The sequence below is a fragment of the Odocoileus virginianus genome, chromosome 24 (genome assembly GCF_023699985.2).
Source record: "Odocoileus virginianus isolate 20LAN1187 ecotype Illinois chromosome 24, Ovbor_1.2, whole genome shotgun sequence".
Taxonomy (NCBI): Eukaryota; Metazoa; Chordata; class Mammalia; order Artiodactyla; family Cervidae; genus Odocoileus; species Odocoileus virginianus.
Window position 1 is genome coordinate 34,077,501 of NC_069697.1, and position 19,656 is coordinate 34,097,156.

General features: G+C 35.3%; 1 protein-coding gene across 1 annotated transcript in view; it reads left to right on the forward strand.

The window, feature by feature from the left end:
• ADAMTS20 (ADAM metallopeptidase with thrombospondin type 1 motif 20) overlaps nucleotides 1-19,656 on the forward strand; it is a 194,318-nt gene that overhangs the window by 54,939 nt on the left and 119,723 nt on the right. The window contains exons 5-9 of the mRNA XM_070454544.1: nucleotides 4,627-4,710; nucleotides 5,231-5,355; nucleotides 6,689-6,729; nucleotides 17,179-17,284; nucleotides 19,111-19,257. Coding sequence (XP_070310645.1) covers nucleotides 4,627-4,710; nucleotides 5,231-5,355; nucleotides 6,689-6,729; nucleotides 17,179-17,284; nucleotides 19,111-19,257 — 503 coding nt within the window. The remainder of the gene's footprint in view (nucleotides 1-4,626; nucleotides 4,711-5,230; nucleotides 5,356-6,688; nucleotides 6,730-17,178; nucleotides 17,285-19,110; nucleotides 19,258-19,656) is intronic.

Consider the following 19,656-nt stretch of genomic DNA (forward strand, 5'->3'; position numbering starts at 1 on the left):
TGAGCACATAGATTATAAAGTCAGTGTCCACAATTAAATAAGCAAAGTGACCTTGAAGAGATATGCCATTTAATTTTAATTAATTATTTTTTATTGGAGTGTACTTGCGTTACACTGTTGTGTAAGTTTCTGTTGTGCAACAATGTGAACCAGCTATCTGTATAGGTATATCCCCTGTATACGTTTATCAACCTCCCACTCCTGTAGGTTGTCACAGAGTACTGAGCTGAACTCTGTGCTGCAAAGCCTCTTCCCACTAGCATATCTGTTTTACATGTGGTAGTGTATATAGAAACATGGCATTTTAGTGTTAACAAAATACCATCTTGAGGATTGTTTGGGGGTATATATACATAATTACTTAAATTGAACCATCTGTGTCTTTTACTCCTGGAAGACCCAATTTTTAATGGTATTAGGTAAGCTAGTAGATATTTATAAATATTGAAAGAGATAAAACTGTGAAGCCTTTGGATCCTTTGCTTTCAATTTGCCATTCTATGATAACTAATTTGAAACACATGAACTAGGATAAACATTATATATAGCATATGCCTTTTCTTCTGAATGTAGTAATATAGCTGTCATTGATCACTGTGACCCAGTTCAGTTCAGTCGCTCAGTCGTGTCCGACTCTGTGACCCCATGAATCACAGCACGCCAGGCCTCCTCGTCCATCACCAACTCCCGGAGTCCACACAAATCCATGTCCATTGTGTCAGTGATGCCATCCAACCATCTCATCCTCTGTCGTCCTCTTCTCCTCCTGCCCCCAATCCCTCCCACCATCAGAGTCTTTTCCAATGAGTTAACTCTACGCGTGAGGTGGCCAAAGTATTGGAGTTTCAGCTTCAGCATCAGTCCTTCCAATGAATACCCAGGACTGATCTCCTTCAGGATGGACTGGTTGGATCTCCTTGCAGTCCAAGGGACTCTCAAGAGTCTTTTCCAACACCACAGTTCAAAAGCATCAATTCTTCAGTGCTCAGCTTTCTTCACAGTCCAACTCTCACATCCATACATGACCACTGGAAAAACCATAGCCTTGACTAGACGGACCTCTGTTTGCAAAGTAATGTCTCTGCTTTTTAATATGCTATGTAGGTTGGTCATAACTTTCCTTCCAAGGAGTAAGCATCTTTTAATTTCACGGCTGCAATCACCATCTGCCATGATTTTGGAGCCCCCCAAATAAAGTCTAACACTGTTTCCACTGTTTCCCCATCTATTTCCCATGAAGTGATGGGACCAGATGCCATGATCTTAGTTTTCTGAATGTTGAGCTTTAAGCCAACTTTTTCACTCTCCTCTTTCACTTTCATCAAGAGGCTCTTTAGTTCCTCTTCACTTTCTGCCATAAGGCTGGTGTCATCTGCATATCTGAGGTTGACCCTGATCTAAATGCTTTTCTTTAAAATAACTGATGTTCTTTATTTTTTATTATTGTTGCTTTTGTTTGTTTGTTTTTAATTGGAGTATAATTGCTTTCCGATGTTTTGTTAGTTTCTGCTGTACAATGAAGTGAATGGGCTGTATGCATGCATATATCCCCTCCTCTTCAGCCTCCTCCCACCACTCCCTCCTGCACATGAGGTCATCACAGAGCATGGAGCTGAGCTCCTTGTGATAGACAGCAGCTTGCCACTAGCTGTGTGTTTTACACGTAGTGATTGCACGTCCGTGCTGCTCTCTAAATTTGTCTCACCCTCTCCTCTCCATTCCCCCTCCCCCGCCACCCATATCCACAGGTCCCTTCTCTATGTCTATGTCTCTATTCCTGCCCTGAAAATAGGTTCATCAGTGCTATTTTCTAGTGACCTAAATGCTTTTTGTACACCATCCCATTTAATCTTTATAGCAGCCTGGTCATTAGGTGTTATCAACAGGGGGCAGTTAAAATTTGAATTAAAAGGACTCTGCCTCATAACATTGCCCATCTTGCATAATTACTTGAATTATCTTTTTTCCTAAAGTTAAATTTTAAAAGAAATTTTGCTGAAGTAGTATATTTAAAAACATAGTGTCAGAACACTGGGAATGGGTGTCTAAATTCTAGCTGGTTGGTTGGTCACTTTTCAATCAAGGAGCCACATCTGTTTCCTTCTGAAACTGAAAACATTTTTGTGGTCATTTTATAGTTTATATTATATATCAGATTGTCATTTGTAGGCAGCGCATTTCAGGCAATGCATAGATAAATTAGTCATTTAGATACTTCACAGTGCCTAAGCTTTTTTCTCTGGAGGACCAGGAATGCATGCTGGCCAGTGACAAGTCTTCCTGATTGGCTTTCATTAAAAGAGCCTTTGTGCTTACCTTTGAGGTGCTTTGTTTAACTTCTAGTTTGACTTAGGGAAGCATCTACTTTTAACCTCACATGATCAGAGGATAACTCAGAGGCACACATATGGGTATACTTTGTTTTTTTACAATAGATGCTCATTTTCCATATAACTCTCTATATATCTCTCTATATATTAGTTCAGCCATGGATTTTTCCACAGCTGCCATTTTAAAGTGAGCAATACTGCAATACTAGCCCACCAGTTTGAAATTGCCAGTCATCTGCCTGTCTCTGTTTAACTGAACTCTTAACTCCGCTGGGGTGACCATCACTCTTACCAAAAAATGCTAGAACAGTGTTGTCTGTTGTGATCTCTCCATTTTCATTTCTAATTTTATTAATTTGGTTCTTCTCCCTTTGTTTCTTAATGAGTCTTGCTAATGGTTTGTCAATTTTGTTTATTTTTTTCAAAAAAACCCAGCTTTTAGCTTTGTTGATTTTTGCTATGGTCTCTTTAGTTTCTTTTGCATTTATTTCTGCCCTAATTTTTAAGATTTCTTTCCTTTTACTAACCCTGGGGTTCTTAATTTCTTCCTTCTCTAGTTGCTTTAGGTGTAGAGTTAGGTTATTTATTTGACTTTTTTCTTGTTTCTTGAGGTAAGCCTGTAATGCTATGAACCTTCCCCTTAGCACTGCTTTTACAGTGTCCCATAGGTTTTGGGTTGTTGTGTTTTCATTTTCACTCATTTCTATGCATATTTTGATTTCTATTTTGATTTCTTCTATGATTTGTTGGTTATTCAGAAGCGTGTTATTTAGCCTCCATATGTTTGAAGTTTTAACAATTTTTTTCCTGTAATTGAGATCTAATCTTACCGCACTGTGATCAGAACAAAAGGCATCACTGCAGGTAAAATGGTTAATCTGTATTTGTGGCTGTACAGCTAAAATGATAGGAAAAAATGCTAGAAAGTTTATTTAAGTTCATGCTGGCCTACAGGGTCAGCATTTCCAGGGATGCTTTTGGATCTGGTTCTGATGGTTCTCATGTTATTCATTATGTTGAAGCAATTTTGGCTGATAGGGTCAGGGCTCCACTACTGGTACTTCTAGGAAACTGTAAGCTCCACAAAGTCAGGGACCATCTTCTCTTTCCTGTCTTTGGGTCTGTAGCCAACAAAGGAAGGAATAGTTGTTGAATATTAATTAAATAAATGAAAGAAGTAGTACCACCTGAAGGAATTGCTGTCTTGGTTTGGGCAGTGGTCCAGGAGATGGTGATCCACATTCAGAAGCAATTTTCATGGCATGGGTGGCCCAGCTGCATAAAGGTGTGTCTCTACAGAAATCCTAGGCAGAGGTGTTGGTCATGGAATACACTCTTGCTATCTGACAGCCTCCATGGTGGCTGTAAGAGGAGGATATTAATTGGTGAATTGTACAACACTTTCACTATGAGTCACAAACTGAGTCCATGCAGAGTCCCTTGTAGAATTGCATTCTCCAATTTTTGAGAGTGGAAGACAAGATTGTGACCTATGACTTCTTCTGTGGCTCTTTGCTGACCGATGGACAAGAGTTTGAGCAGACTCCAGGAGTTGGTGATATACACGGAAGCCTGGTGTGCTGCAGTCCATGGGGTCACAAAGAGTTGGACACAACTGAGTGATTGAACTGAACTGATGACTGTGATTCTTGAATTTGTTTCCATGGATTCTAATGGGGCTAAGCAATTAAAAACCATAAGCATATTCAGAATTTAAAATATCCAGTCATGTCAAGAAAGATTAGGTAAAACTACCAGAGAATAGGTAGAATTTATGTGTTTATTTTTACGGGATATTTTGGACACATAAATTGTGGATTGTGACACAGATTATAGTGAATTTTTTGCTGAATCATCTAGAACAGTATTTCCAAGCCCCAATGCATAGTCAGATGCCTTGAAGATCTTATTAAACTAAAGATTCTGACTCACTTGTTCAGATGGGGACTGAGAGTTTATATTTCTAATCAGTTCTAGGTGATATGGATGCTGCTGATCAATGCATTAATCTCAGTAACAAGATTTAGGATACTGTTTCTCAAACTTGGCTTCACGCTGGAATCAGAAAAATGCCAGGGAGTTTTAAAAGATACTGATGCCTGGGTCTCAACCCTAGAGATTCTGATTTACTTGATGAGGGGGGATGTGGCCTGAACTTTAAGGTTTATGAAAAGCTCCCTAGGAGATTCCAGTGAGCAACTGATTGGAGAATTGATGCTGTCAGATTGCTTTTAATTTCCTTTTGAGAAAAAAAATATTGATTTTAGGCATCAAATCTTATACTTTTTCCTTGCAGGTTGCAGCAATCTACAAGGACTCAAGTATTGGAAATCTTATAAACATAGTAATTGTAAAATTAGTTATAATTCATGATGAGCAGGTAAGAAACAGTTCTAAAATTAATATTCCTAGTTGTAGTAGGCTCTTGGCAGGAATATATGTATGTCGATCATGAAATGGGATAATTGAAAAATACATGTTAAAAATCTTGATTCAGAAGGGAATGAGGTTGACTTTTTCCATCATGATGGAAATGAAATGACAACAGAGGAAGTCTCAGAAAGTAATAAACAATTTAAAAAGTTAAGGTTGATAACAATCAGGTATTCACTTTTTATAATTCTACTGTTAGATTTAAAATATGAGAATTTTTAGAGGTTATTTTTTGATCCAAAATATTGGATGCTTACCTTGAGAAGCATCTAATTCAATTCTGTTTTGATCACAGTGGTTTAAGGATTGCTAAAATATGTTTGAGGTATGAGGGAGCAATGAAGTGACTTCTTCATTTGCCTATAAAAATGCTGTTTAATGAATTGCATAAACACTGACCAGTCTGGAAGGGAGAGGGCATGAATGTTTTGATGTGATATTGAATTGCTGATTTTTTTTGTGTGTAGGAAGGACCAGTCATCAGTTTTAACGCAGCTACCACATTACGCAACTTCTGTTTATGGCAACAAACTCAGAATGTTCTTGACGATGCCCACCCATCCCACCATGATACTGCTGTTCTTATCACAAGGTACAGTTCTAGAAATAACCCTGCCAATGAAATTGCTTACCCTTTCTCTCCTGCATGGTCACTAGTACTTCTTGTTACCTTAATTCTTTCTCAGTAGTACACAGTAGTGTTCTTGAGAGAGAACTTGTATTATGAAAGATACCCTTGAATGAAAGCATTCTTCTGTTTCTTTCAGACCAGAGCACTGGCCTGATTTCCTTAGGAAATTAGCAGCATTAGGTTGCTAAGTAATGGCTTGACCTAAACAAAATGATTTCCTTATTATGTTAGTGACAGAATAACAGAATTAGGAAAATTATTTGAAAATTAACATAGTTATGGAACTGAGAATGCATTTTGTTTCTTCCCTATTTGACCTTCCAGTCGCTTGGTAAAGAAAGCCTCTGAATTTATTTTGGACTCCTTATACTTTAAGAAAAAAATCTATCTGCTCCGGTTTTGTTGCTCAATGCATATCTAATTACCGGGCTGCTTTTGCTAGGCTTTTTCTCAACCCTATTTATTTATATGAAGGAGCTGCTATTATTATAAAATGATTATTTTACAGGTACATGGTTAATTCACACTGTTGTTTTAGCAACCGTCATGGTATAAGAATCCCAGGTTTGTAGTTTGTTTTGCTTGGTTGGTTGGCCAAAGGGGAAAAAAAATCTTTTGCTTGAAGGTCAGACTCAGAGAAATTTTGACTTTCTAGAACCCTGAAATGAAAACCAGTCAATGTAAAACAACTGACACAGTCCATGTGCTTTATCTGTTTTCCAAACTAAAGCAGAATTGACTCACATTTATACACTGTATTCGAATGCCCTAGGTTAAGGCCAGAGATAACAGATTAAAATGGGAGGGAAGAAAAGGGCTCTAAGAGGAGACCACGGGGAAAGAGACTAGAGAACTGTCATATTGAATGGTTAGAGACTGAGTAATGCAGAAGCAAAAAGTTTAAGCAACTTGGTAACATTTGAGAACATCATTATTTTGCAGCAGAGAATAATAGCTGAAGTTCATAATGATATTGAAATGTCAAGAAAAGAGTATTACATATACTACCGCAAAGGTAAAGGCAGAGAGGTGAAAAATACATTAAGAAAGCTTTTCATTGAAATTGATTAAGCTCCAGCTATTTATAGCAGTCACTTTTATACTGTACCTATTTGCTTATTGGTGTGCAAAAATGGTGCATTACTCTAGATTTAAACTTATTGAGAGCTTGAGAGAACTAGATCTTATAAGTCAGTTTAGGGCAATAGAGATGTCAAAATTAAAGCTTTTTTATCTTTGCTTTGGCTTGTTGCAAAAATATTTTCTGAAATGCTTCAAAATCTTTTGTTTTAAGGGAAGACATTTGTGGAGCTAGAGAGAAATGTGACACGTTAGGTAAGTTATTTTGTAAATATAGCTTATATAATTGTTTATCGAATTATTTAGGATGATGTTTAGATTATCTTTCTTTTAATTTATATTAATCATTTTGTTTAGTTGTCTTGATTAATGATTATAGTGTCACTATTATTTGATTTTTGCTTCTATAAGTTATAAAGAATATTAGGAACTACTATTTTTATAACAATGACTAAATATCAAGTGCTGTGCAAAGCTTGACATATTTAAAGTATTTTATTGTGTATCATTTGATCCATACAAAATAGTACAGAACAACTTATATGCAAATTTAAAGCAAGAAAAAGAAAATGAATAGCCATGAATCCACTATCAGATTTATGAATTAGGATTAAGAATTAGAAATTTAGCAGTACTGTTCTATGGCCTGTGCTAAGTCCTTGTTCTAGCCCTTGCATTTCCCCAAGAGATAACCAGTTGCATAAATTTTATATGTGCCAGTTCCTTCCATTTTTTGGAAAAATAGTTTAATAGCACTTGTATGTATTCTTAAAAGAAATTGCTTGATTATGCTTATTTTTGAGCTTTAGTTCATGCATTTTCACTATTACACAATATTTCAACCGCGGTTCACATGTCTTTATTCTGTCAGTGAATATTTGGGTTGATTCCAGCTTTTTTCTATTAGGAACTTTATTATAAGACATTTTCCTAAGATTAGAATTTCATGTCATTAAGTGTGCTCATGTTCAACTTTATAAGATACACCAAATTATTTTCTAAAGTGGTACCAATTTACATTTTTTATCAATAGTGTATAAGCATTCCTTTTGATTATATTCTTATCAATACAAGAAATCTTCAAATTCCTCATTTTTGCCAATCTAAATTTAATGTATTTCATTATAGTAGTAATTTTTAGTTCTCTGGTCACTAATGAGTCTGGACATCTTTTTATATATTTACTAGCCATTTATGTATCTTTTCTGCGAGGAATGAAATAAATGAAAAAACATTGCCAGTTTTTCTGCTGCAGTACTTTTCATTTTCTTATGCCTTTTAGTGCTCTTTATAACTTCTTGATACCAAACCCTTTTTGGAGTATATGTATCGTAAATATCTCTTAATGATTAGCTCCTTAGAGATTATTGTTGTGTTTGTATGAAAATGTATGCTGTAGCTGAATTTATAACTTTAGAGTTAGAAATTTTATGTCTTATTAATGAAATTATAGCCTTCTAAGTCTTCTCTATTGCAAAATCTGAATGTATTATTCTGTTTTCTCATAAGGATTTAAAAATGTGTCCTTTCACATTTAAATCTCTATACTATTTGAGTTTCTTTTGATATGGTATCAAATAAGGCTCCAGTTTTGTAAAATTCTTTTCTGCGTGGATATCCAATTTCCTGAGATCATGTTTTTATTAGTTTCCTAGAATTTGCAATGCCTTTCCTTAGAATCTGCAATGCCACATATAAAATTTCTATTTGTACTGGCATGTGCAAACATCCTGCTGTTTCATTAATCAATACTTTTTATTTAGTTCATCTACCAATTCCATAAATTCAAATTATATAGCTCTATAATAAATAATCATAATTCATAAAGTATATAACTCCATCTATTTTTCTTCAATAGTTTGTGGCTATTCTTGGACCTATGATCTCCTATAAAAATTTTAGACCAGTATGTTAAGTCATTATGAAACAATTATCTATTTATGAAGGTCTTTTAAAATATTTTTTAGTAGTATGTATTATTTTCTTTCAGAGTTTATCATGCCCAACTTTCATTTACCTCTTTTATTAGTGTATTGGTGTATGATGTTGATTGATAGAAATATGACAAATTATTTGCATTATTGATTTTAAATATAGACAACTGATTCATTAATAATCTCATAATTTACCTGTGGGCATTTATGTCTTCCCCTTCTTCAATCCTGATAATAGTCTTTCCTTTTTTTAAAATCTTTTTCTTTTCCTTGTTTTTTTTTTCCTTGTCTTTTAGTAAGAGAAAAACCTTGTTGAATGTTGAATAGAAATGATGATGATAGCCTTTTTTTCCTGGATTTTAAAGGGAATATTTGTAAAGTTTCACCACTAGGAACAATGTTTGCCATAGGTTCTTCTTGGCTGATAAACTTATCATAATTTTCTGAAATATAGAAAATGTATACTTTTTATTAAAATTTTTTTGCAGACCTAGAAATGATGATGTGATTATTTTAATCTTATGAATTCCTTTTATGAGTTTTGTAACACTAAACCAATCTTGATTAAGGTTTTTTCTTTCTTTTTTTTGTTTCTAAACACACCACTAGATTTCATTCCATGCATATATTTTCAGGAGTGAAATGACCTTCCTTTGATTGTGTTTGTCTGATTTTGATACTGTGAGGAGAGAGCAAATTAGCCAAGGTGGCCTGGTCAGGCTCTCTCACTGCAGGTTTTGTAAATAATAACTATGTAACAACTGAGATCACTTATAGCACTGCACATGGGCATCACTTGGTCACAAGCTGCGTTATGCCTTACGCCCATCAGAGCTTCGCCATAGAAGCCCTAGCTGCTATGGCATTGGGGCTACGTTGGAGTGGCATCATGGTTATGTTATATGAGGTTATGTCATGGCTATATTACTGCTGCATTATGGTTATGTTGTGGCTGCTGCTCCGACTGCTGCGTGAGTCAGGAGAGTGGCTGTGTTATGACTGCCGTGCCAGCCAGGAGAAAATAAATGTGTCTGTAGTTCCTACAGCTCCTTCCAGCCTCTTAGCTCACGCCTTGTCTAGCCTGGGTTCAGCAAAAAGTGCAGACAGTGTGAACAGTGAGACAGTTGGTGTCATGAGTAGGAACAGCAACACAGATACCAAAGTTTTATTCATCAGGCCAAATTTGTTGGGAGTATATTGTTTCTTTTCCCATTCTCTCCCATTTAATTTCTCCAAGAATAATCAGACTTAAAAAAAATCTTTTTGAATGTGCTTTAAAAACTGTTTTTCTAGATATTACACCGTTTCTTTCAGTAGTAAAATTTGTAACTTATTCTCTTAGCATTTTCTTTTAAACTCTCGTCTATAGCTGTCTACAAGCCTCATTTTATTTCTGATATCATTTGAACTTCTTTAAATGGATAAATTTCATTGAAAAATTGTCTATTACATTTGTCTTTTTTTGGAGGAGCAACTCTTTTCTTTTAATCTCATTTTTATTTCTTTAATTTGTGCTTTCTCTCTCTCATATTTCCCCAATTTGCTTATGCTTACTTAGCTGAAACCACCCCCCCAAGTTTTTCTTTTATAATTTTGTTGTTTAAGACTACCTATTTACTTCAAGGTATCATTTTGCTATGTCCTACATGTTTTTATAGATATTTTCAATGACATTTAAAATTAAAAAAATCTAAGTATGTATAAATCCATCATGATTTCTTCACTTATTAACTAGACTTATTAGTTTAGAAATGCATTTAAAATTTTATGAATGTATCGAGATTTACTGTTTTTTATTGAATTGCATTGTAGTTGCAGAACATGATCTATGTGATGCCCATTCTTTGAAGTCTTTTGATGTCACCTGTTGGTCTATTGTTCAGTCACTCAGTCATGCCTGACTCTGTGCGACCCCATGGACTGCAGCACAGCAGGCTTCCCTGTCCTTCACCATCTCCCAGAGCTTGCTCAAACTCATGTCCATTGAGTTGGTGATGCCATACAACCATCTCATCCTCTGTCATCCACTTCTCCTCTTGCCTCTGTATTTCCAAGCGTCAGGGTCTTTTCCAGTAAGTTGGCTTTTCACATCAGGTGGCCAAAGTATTGGAACTTCAGCTTCAGCATCAGCCTTTCCAGTGAATACTCAGGACTGATTTCCTTTAGGATTGACTAGTTTGATCTTGCAGTCCAAGGGTCTCCCAAGAGTCTTCTCCAACACCACAGTTCAAAAACATCAGTTCTTAGGTGCTCAGCTTTCTTTATGGTACAAATGTCACATCCATACATGACTATTGGAAAAACCATAGCTTGGTCTAGATGGACCTTTGTCAGTAAAATAATGTTTCTGCTTTTTGAAATGCTGTCTAGGTTTGTCATAGCTTTTCTTTCAAGGAGCAAGTATCTTTTAATTTCAAGGCTGCAGTCACCATCTGCAGTAATTTTGGAGCCCAAGAGAATAGTCTGTCACTGTTTCCATTGTTTCCCCATCTATTTGCCATGAAGTGATGGGACCAGATGCCATGTTCTTAGCATTTTGAATGTTGAGTTTTAAGCCAGTTTTTTCACTCTCTTCTTTCACTTTCATCAAGAGACTCTTTATTTCTTCTTTGTTTTCTGCCATAAGGGTGGTGTCATCTGCATATCTGAGGTTATTGATATTTCTCCCAGCAATCTTGATTCCAGCTTGTGCTTCATCCAGCCCAGCGTTTCTCATGCTGTACTCTGCATATCAGTTGAATAAGCAGGGTGACAATACACAGCCTTGACGTACTATTTTGTCAATTTTGAATCAGTCTGTTATTCCATATCCGATTCTAGCTGTTTCTACTTTATTTGCATACAGGTTTCTCAAGAGACAGGTAAGGTAGTCTCATTTCCATCTCTTTAAGAATTTTCCACAGTTTGTTATGATCCACGCAGTCAAAGGCTTTAGTGTATTCAATAAAGCAGAAGTGAATGTTTTTCTGGAATTCTCTTGCTTTTTCTGTGAGCCAGCGGATGTTGCCAACTTGATCTTTGATTCCTCTGCCTTTTCTAAATCCAGCTTGTACATCTGGAAGTTTTCTATATAAGCTCTCTCTATGTGTATATAAAATGGAGAAGCTCTATGTAGTCAGCAAAAACAGGACCAGAAGCTCATTGTGGCTCAGATCACGGACTCCTTATTGCAAAATTCAGACTTAAATTGAAGAAAGTAGGGAAAACCACTAAGCTGTTCAGGTATGACCTAAATCAAATACCTTTCGATTATATAGTGGAAGTGACAAATAAGATTCAAGGGACTAGATCTGATAGAGTGCCTGAAGAACTATGGACAGAGGTTCATAGCATTGTACAGAAGGCAGTGATCAAGACCATCCCCAAGAAAAAGAAATACAAAAAGGCGAATGGTTGTCTAAGAAGGCCTTACAAATATTTGAGAAAAGAAAAGAAGAAATGCAAAGGAGAAAAGGAAAGATATACCCATCTGAATGCAGAGTTCCAGAGAATAGCAAGGAGGGATAAGAAAGCCTTCCTAAGTGAACAAGGCAAAAAAAAAAAAAAAAAAGAGGAAAGCAATAGAATGGGAAAGACTAGAGTTCTTTTCAAGAAAATTAGAGATACCAAGGGAACATTAATGCAAAGTCAGACACAATAAAGGACAGAAATGGTATGAACCTAACAGAAACAGAAGATATTAAGAAGAGGTGGCAAGAATACATATAAGAACTATACAAAAAAGTCTTAATGATCCAGATAACTACAATGGTGTGATCACTCACCTCGAGCCAGACATCCTGGAATGCAAAGTCAAGTGGACCGTAGGAAGCATCACTAACAACAAAGCTAGTGGAGGTGATGGAATTCCAGCTGAGCTATTTCAAATCCTAAAAGATGATGCTGTGAAAGTGCTGCACTAAATATGCCAGCAAATTGGAAAACTCAGCAGTGACCACACGACTGGAAAAGGTCAGTTGTCATTCCAATCCCAAAGAAGGGCAATGCCAAGGAATGTTCAAACTACTGCACAACTGCTCTCATTTTGCATGCTAGCAAGGTCATGCTCAAAATCCTCCATGCTAGACTTCAACTGTATGATCTATTATGTGGTCAATTAAAAAATGTTTGTGTATGTCCAAACAGAATGTGTATTCTTAACTATGTCTGTCAAATCAATTTATGCTGTTCAAATCAACTATGTATTTACTATTTTTTTTGCTTACTAGGACACTAACCTGAAACATGAATATATCTTTGTTACTGTTTATTTTTAATTCGACATTAAAATTTCTTCAATTACAGTATTCAGATACTTTGTTTCATCTATTTTTGGGATAACTTATGAGGCACATATAAGTTTGATTTGAACTGTTTAAAGTTGTATCGTGACTTTTTATCTCTAATAATGCTTTTTAAAGAAAATGTAGTCCTTATAATATTATTTTTATAATACTATGTCTAGCAATACTATAACCAGTCCAACTTTTTCTTGTTTAATATTTGCTGGATATACCTTTTGTTTCAATTTTTCAGAGTCTCATTTCTTTAGATACATCCATCATATAATTGGATTTTAAAAATTATATCCATAATAATCTTCGTTACTACTAAAGTTAATCCATTTACATTTATTATAATTGTTTTCCACCCTTTTCTTTCTTTTTACCTTCATGCTTTATTCCAGCATCTCTAATGTGTATTTTATTGTTTTTTTTCCTTTGTCTATATCTAATTTGGTATTTCATTCATCCTCTGAATTTTCCATTTCAACATGTTTTGCAATTTCAAATATTCTACTTAGTTGTTATTCAATATCTGCCTATTTATTTTGTTTGTACTCTTTTTATATTTGCTCATATTTATCATTGCCTTTCATATTTACTGAAACATTGTATTTGGAGTAATTTTATATTCCATCTTTGGCAGTTCCCATATTCTAAACATCTGATAGCCAAATATGTGGTGTCTGCTCGTTTTCTCCTGTGTTTACTTGTTTGTATGTTTCATGATCTCTAAGTGTAAGTTCATATTTGTATAAAAATTATCCAAAAGGTTAGTGGTGGACTGCTTAAAAAGTGTTCTTTCCTCTAGAGAGGTTTTCAGTTGTTTTTGCTATAATCTGAAGGGTGTTAATAACCAAGGTCCCTGACTCAAGGCAGAGACTTCAGAATCAGATCCTCTACTTTGAAGCTTCCTCTAGCAAGCTCTTAGTCTCTGCATCATATTGCGTTTATCAGTATTTGCTCTCAGAGTAACTCCTATCCTTACTATTCCTTGCTTGCCGTTTAGGATTTTGCACATGATATAAATCATATGGGGCTTCCCTTGTGGCTCAACTGGTAAAGAATCCGCCTGCAACGTGGGATACCTGGGTTTGATCCCTGGGTTGGGAAGATCCCCATGAGAAGGGAAAGGCTACCCACTCCAGTATTCTGGCCTGGAGAATTCCATGGACTGTATAGTCCATGGGGTCACAAAGAGTTGGACAAAACTGAGTGACTTTCATTCACATGATATAATTGTTTATATGTATGTATGCATGCATTATTAGGTATGAGATGGGCAGGGAGAGAATATATCTTAGGTTTCGGAGGTGTGGGGCTTTGATAGTTCTCATACATCATGAGCTCAGTATTCATTTAAAAAGTAGTTTTTATTACTGGATGTGTTTCTTTGTGGTAGAAGGACTGTCTAGAAGTTAATCTTCCAAAATGTGGAAGTAGGCACCTGCCACTGTAATTTTTACAACAGACCTCATTCTCTTCTCCTTGCAAGCTATTCTCTAACTTTGTAGATATATTCTATATAATTAGATATATTTCTATAGCTAGATGTATTATTCTATATATCTAGGCTTCCCAGGTGGTGCTTGTGGTAAAGAGCCCACGTGCCATGCAGGAGACGTTAAGAGATGCGCATTGATCCCTGAGTCAGGAAGATCCCCTGGAGGAGGATACTGCAGTCCACTCCAGTGTTATTGCCTGGAGACCCCCATGGACAGAGGAGCCTGGCAGGCTATAGTCCAACACAACTGAAGTGACTTGGTGCTCAGATATATATGTTCTATATTTCTTAGATTATCTTTGCCTTGTTTTCACATATTTATACTAAAAGTTAATATGAATATACTTGCTATATTTTTCTATTTTTAAAAATGATTTAATGCTAGACATTTTGGGTTATTCACTCCCCATTCATTTTTTGCAGTTTTCAGCTACTCCTGTGCGCATAAATCATACTGATGTCTAGAAACATAGACTATGCAAATCAAAGTAGTCCTGTTATCCCTGAAATCAAGAGTAGCAGTGGCTATAATGATAGTTGATATATTTGAACGCTTATGTATCAAACACTACACTACTCATTTAATCTTTACAACAAACCTATGAAGACCTATTATTCCAATTTTACAAATGAGGATAAATAATTTGCCCAAGGCTACACAACTTGTATTAACCCAAGTTTTAATATTTTAGTTTCCCTTCTAAAATATGTGGAAAAAACAACAAACTAAGAATAGTTCTTAATAACAAATACAAGATAACTGGCAATAATTACTAGGTTTCCTGCTTATATCTCCTTTTGCAAGTATTGTTGTCTTAGTCTCTGGGCATATTTTACAAAGTAAGTTAAAAATTGTTGTTATTCTTCAAGATGATAGATTGGTGACTCTGTGCAGCTTCTTGCACTTTCAAATACAGGGAATCTGTGTCAAATTTGGGCTGTGCTAGTTTATTCTATTAATATTTCTGCCAAGTTTTAGAGAGCCCTGAATCAGAATGAGTGAATCTAGGCATAAATTCTCAGCTAACTGCTTGGTACATTCATTTTGATTTTTGTTAGTCTTGTTTATCTAATGGAGATGCTTGAGCTTGATCTTTAATCATATGCAATGCTAATTTTTACAGATATGTCATGTGACTAAGATTTTCAACTTAGAATGTATCCATCTTTAAGCTGGAAGGAGTTGCCATTTCTTCCTCTAGGGGATCTTCCTGACCTAGGAGTTGAACCTGGAACTCTTACATTGCAGGCAGATTCTTTACCATCTGAGCTATGGGGAAGTCCCACCCATCTTTAAGCATGAAGCAAAGTTTGGGTGGTCATGGAGTCAATGAAAAAAGTGAAAAGTGAAAGTGTTAGTCACTCAGTCATGTCTCTGCTACTCCATGGGCAATGGCCTGCCAGGCTTCTCTGTTCATGGAATTCTCCAGGCAAGAATACTGGAGTGGGTATATTCCCTTCTCCAGGGGATCTTTCCAACCCAGGGATTGCACCCGTGTCTCCTATATTGCAGGCAGATTCTTTATGGTCTGAGCCACCATGGAAACCCAATGGAGTCAATATTGTATTTCAAATACCCAGCACTGTAAGTGAATAGTACAACTGGGACTGAGCCACTTGGCAAATTGAAAATACCAGTGAGAGCAAGGGAACAGCACATATTCTTAAAAAGCAGTATGTACAGTTTAACTTATTTTGACAAAGGAGAAATACGAAATTGACTAAAAATTGCCCATACAGTATGAATTTTAAAATCTTAAAGAAAATAATAATTCTCTCATTCTTTCTCAGAGGACTATGAAAGAAAGAATATCTTTCTTTTTTTTCCTTCTTGCTTTGGTCTTGATTCTAACTAAGGAAAAGTTCTTTTGGGGGGGACTTTGCCCAGGCAAGGCTTTTTGGCATTAGAGTCAGAAAGAGGGCATCTTTTATTTTTGTTAAGAATGTATTGGTGAGTGAACTCAGTGTGACTTTTTTCCCATATTTTTAGATTCTTTAGTAAACTTCTATTTCTTTTTTTAGGCACATGTAATAGGAAAGACCTAAAACACAGTAGCTAATATGTCTATTTTATATTAAGAAATTTCTAAAGGCAAAATTTTTACAGTAAGAAACTGGTTACTGTATATATGAAAATCTTTTTTTTAATCAAAGGAATCATCATAGGAGAGAAGATAAATTTGTAAGCAAATGTTGAAGGATAACAATAGTAAAAGCCATGGTGTTATTTTAAAAAGTAAAATGGAATGCTAACTTGATGATGAAATATGGAATATTGTTATGAGCATTTATTTTATATTTCTTATCCTAGATTAAAAGACTATATCAGTTGTAACTATTGTCTTTGGTGTCCAGCCAGTTCATATTGTCATCATCTTTCAGCAGCAATTCCAGTTGCAAGTTGTTATTTAAATGAGTGGCTAGATCTTGATGTTTGATACATTTTACACTGCTGGAATGGTTACAAAATCAAGTGCTTCCAATGATTATGTCATTATCATGCCTTATTTAACATCTGTTAACTCCAGGCACTATTCTAAGTATTTAACATATTTTTAGTCATTTAATTATTATATGGTAATTGAATAAGTGTATGCTGCTTCAAAGCTTTAAAAAATTAAATAAAATTTATAATTTATATTGTTCTGGACTGTTTTTTTTATTAGTACTGTTACCAGTTTAGACATTCATTACCTTTCCTACTGATAACATTAATGTGGCCTAAAATTACATTCTTCCTGTGGCCTTTTGGTTTTCCTGTCTTTTAAAAAATTGTTTTCTTATCCCATATTTTGGATTATTTTCTTCAGTAAAAGCATATGGTTTCAGCTACAGATAAATCATTCTGTTTTTTTTTCTTTGCCTTATAAAACATATGTGCAGTGTTAACAGTCAACTCTGCATTTATTTCTAAGTGGTAATGCCGAATGATAAATGCTTTAGTGCTTTCTTTGTGATTCTGCTGTTCCCCATTTTGTTGAAATACAAATATGAAATTTTTCAGGTTTAGCAGAATTAGGTACCCTGTGTGACCCTTTACGGAGCTGCTCTATTAGTGAAGAAAATGGACTCAGTGCTGCCTTCACCATAGCCCATGAGCTTGGTCATGTGTAAGTACCTTGTGTCACCTCAGTAGTGAGCCTTCTACATAGCATTGCATGAATGTCTACAGTTTTGTCTTTAACTGAGTAATTAGCATCTTTATATCTTTACAAAATATTAGTAGTGTAATGTTAACCCCTGAAATGCTAACTCTGGCTCTTTTGTGATCTATGTTAGGTCAGACAGGCTACACAGATCAACAGACTAAGCAAAGAACTAGAACTTTGGAACTCTTTTCTTTCATTTACTGTATTGGATTATATGGCAAGCACTTCTGGCCTCTATTCCTTGTTATCCTATGCATGACCAGGTACTGTGCTCTACCATCTTATGGGAGGGCCTGTAGGGTCCCCTGGTTCTAGGGAACTCCCCCAAATATTTGTAGTATCAATTCATTTCTTGCTTTTATTGCTCAGAGCCCCAACAGAGTATGTGGTCTGTGGGAATTTCTTAATCACTGAAATATTTTCTTAAAACTTTTTCTCCCAGATCCATAGTGTTTTTTTTTTTTTTTTTTTTGGTAAACATTTGGAATTCTCCTAACTGTTCCTGTATTATTAAAAATTCTACTGGGGTTTTATGCTCTAAGAATGTGGAGGCCATGATTTCCCATGATACCCGTGAAGCTCCCATAGAAAGTCAGAAACCCCTAGAAATTCATCCTCTGAAAAATGATTCCTGATGTACCCACAGTACTCCTTTGATATTTTGGTTATTTGCTAATAAGGAATTGAAGCTGGAGCTGCTTCTCTTGAATTGCATTGTCTTTTCCTGGTCATGCCTTGACATCCTTAGAGTATTCAACTGGAATAATTTCAGGCAGAGATAATTTTTATTAAGCTAGTTCCCCTTCAGTTCCCTGTAACATAGTTCTGTCTCATGACCACCCACCAAATGCACACTCAGATTTTTACGTTGTTTGCTGAAGTAGAGCAGGTTCAGCAGCATGCCCGAGGTATATCATCCATTGCGGTAACATCCTGAAGGCAGTGTTTGCTGATTACCAAGGGTCTTAACTAGTACAATGTTCTTGCAAAGGATACTACCTTTTATTTTCTTCCTGAGAAACTCTTTAGGTGTGTTTAGAATATCAGTAAGTAGTTTAATTAAAACACTGATATTAAGTACAAATTTTGACAGGTAAGGACTGAATCAAGTGGTTTCAATATTCCTTCTAAATGTAATTTTTACTGGGTCCTCAAAAAATATGTAGAATCTGTTGCTGGCCAGCTGATCATTTAATGTCATTGCCCTTGTAAAGATTTGGTTGCCATTGGGAATATTTTTATTATTCCAGTTCTATCAGTTATCGCTTTATGATTATAAACCAGAAAGAACAGTTAAGCTGTTTCATGTGAAATAGGTGGGAAGCATAAAGTGATATGGAATTAAGAATTAAAGAAGTTTTTTTGTTTTTTAATTCTGTAGTGATAGTCAGTAGTCTGGAAGTTACTGTGGTAGAGCCTTTACCTAATCTTCCCACACGCATTGCCTCGGGTATGCATGTTGGAAATTATAATTGTTTTTATGTGAATGCTTTGTTGATATTGTGATGAGGTGAGTCAGAATCCAAATAGCTTGATTGTTGAAATTGACATACCAAAGCAACAGACTGTGCTATTGATCAGAGTTATAATCTACTATTTCTTAAACATCATGTACTTAAACATGATGGTAACCCTAGCATTTCAGTACTTTATGAAGAGATCAAGAGTACAAATCCTGATATAATCAGATTGATCTGCATTTTAGATTATATTATAAAATGAGAGATCTGTTTCTAATGTTGTGTACACTTTATTATTCTTTTTTAAGTGTTTATTTTTATTTTTAGATTTAATGTTCCACACGATGATAGTTTTAAATGTAAGGAAACTGGAATTAAACATCAGTATCATGTCATGGCTCCAACTTTAAATTACCACACAAGTCCTTGGACCTGGTCAAAATGTAGTCAGAAATATATCACTGAATTCCTAGAGTAAGTGATTTCGTGTTACTTTAGTTACATAATTGAACATTGATTAGATTATAAAGTTTGAAACATGTATTCTTTTAGAATAGTTCAATCTCTGTTGAGTTTTTTACTGCTTAAATTTAAGCTTGCTTCCACTGTACAAATGGGTGTTTAAAGACAAAGAGTTTTATTATTTCATTCTTAACTATATTTTTTTGGTGGGGGATTTAATTCAGAGCTATCATTTAAAAAAAAATTTGGGTTCCTGTTATGATAAAAACTCCTTCTTAGGGGGATGCTTAATGGGAATCAAAGCTTCCTTGTGTATTTCTTCAGAAGCTGCTAAGTAATATTTTGAGAGGTGTTTCAAGGACAGAGAATAGCTGAAGTCAAATTATGAATATTTCAAATAGTTAAGAGATG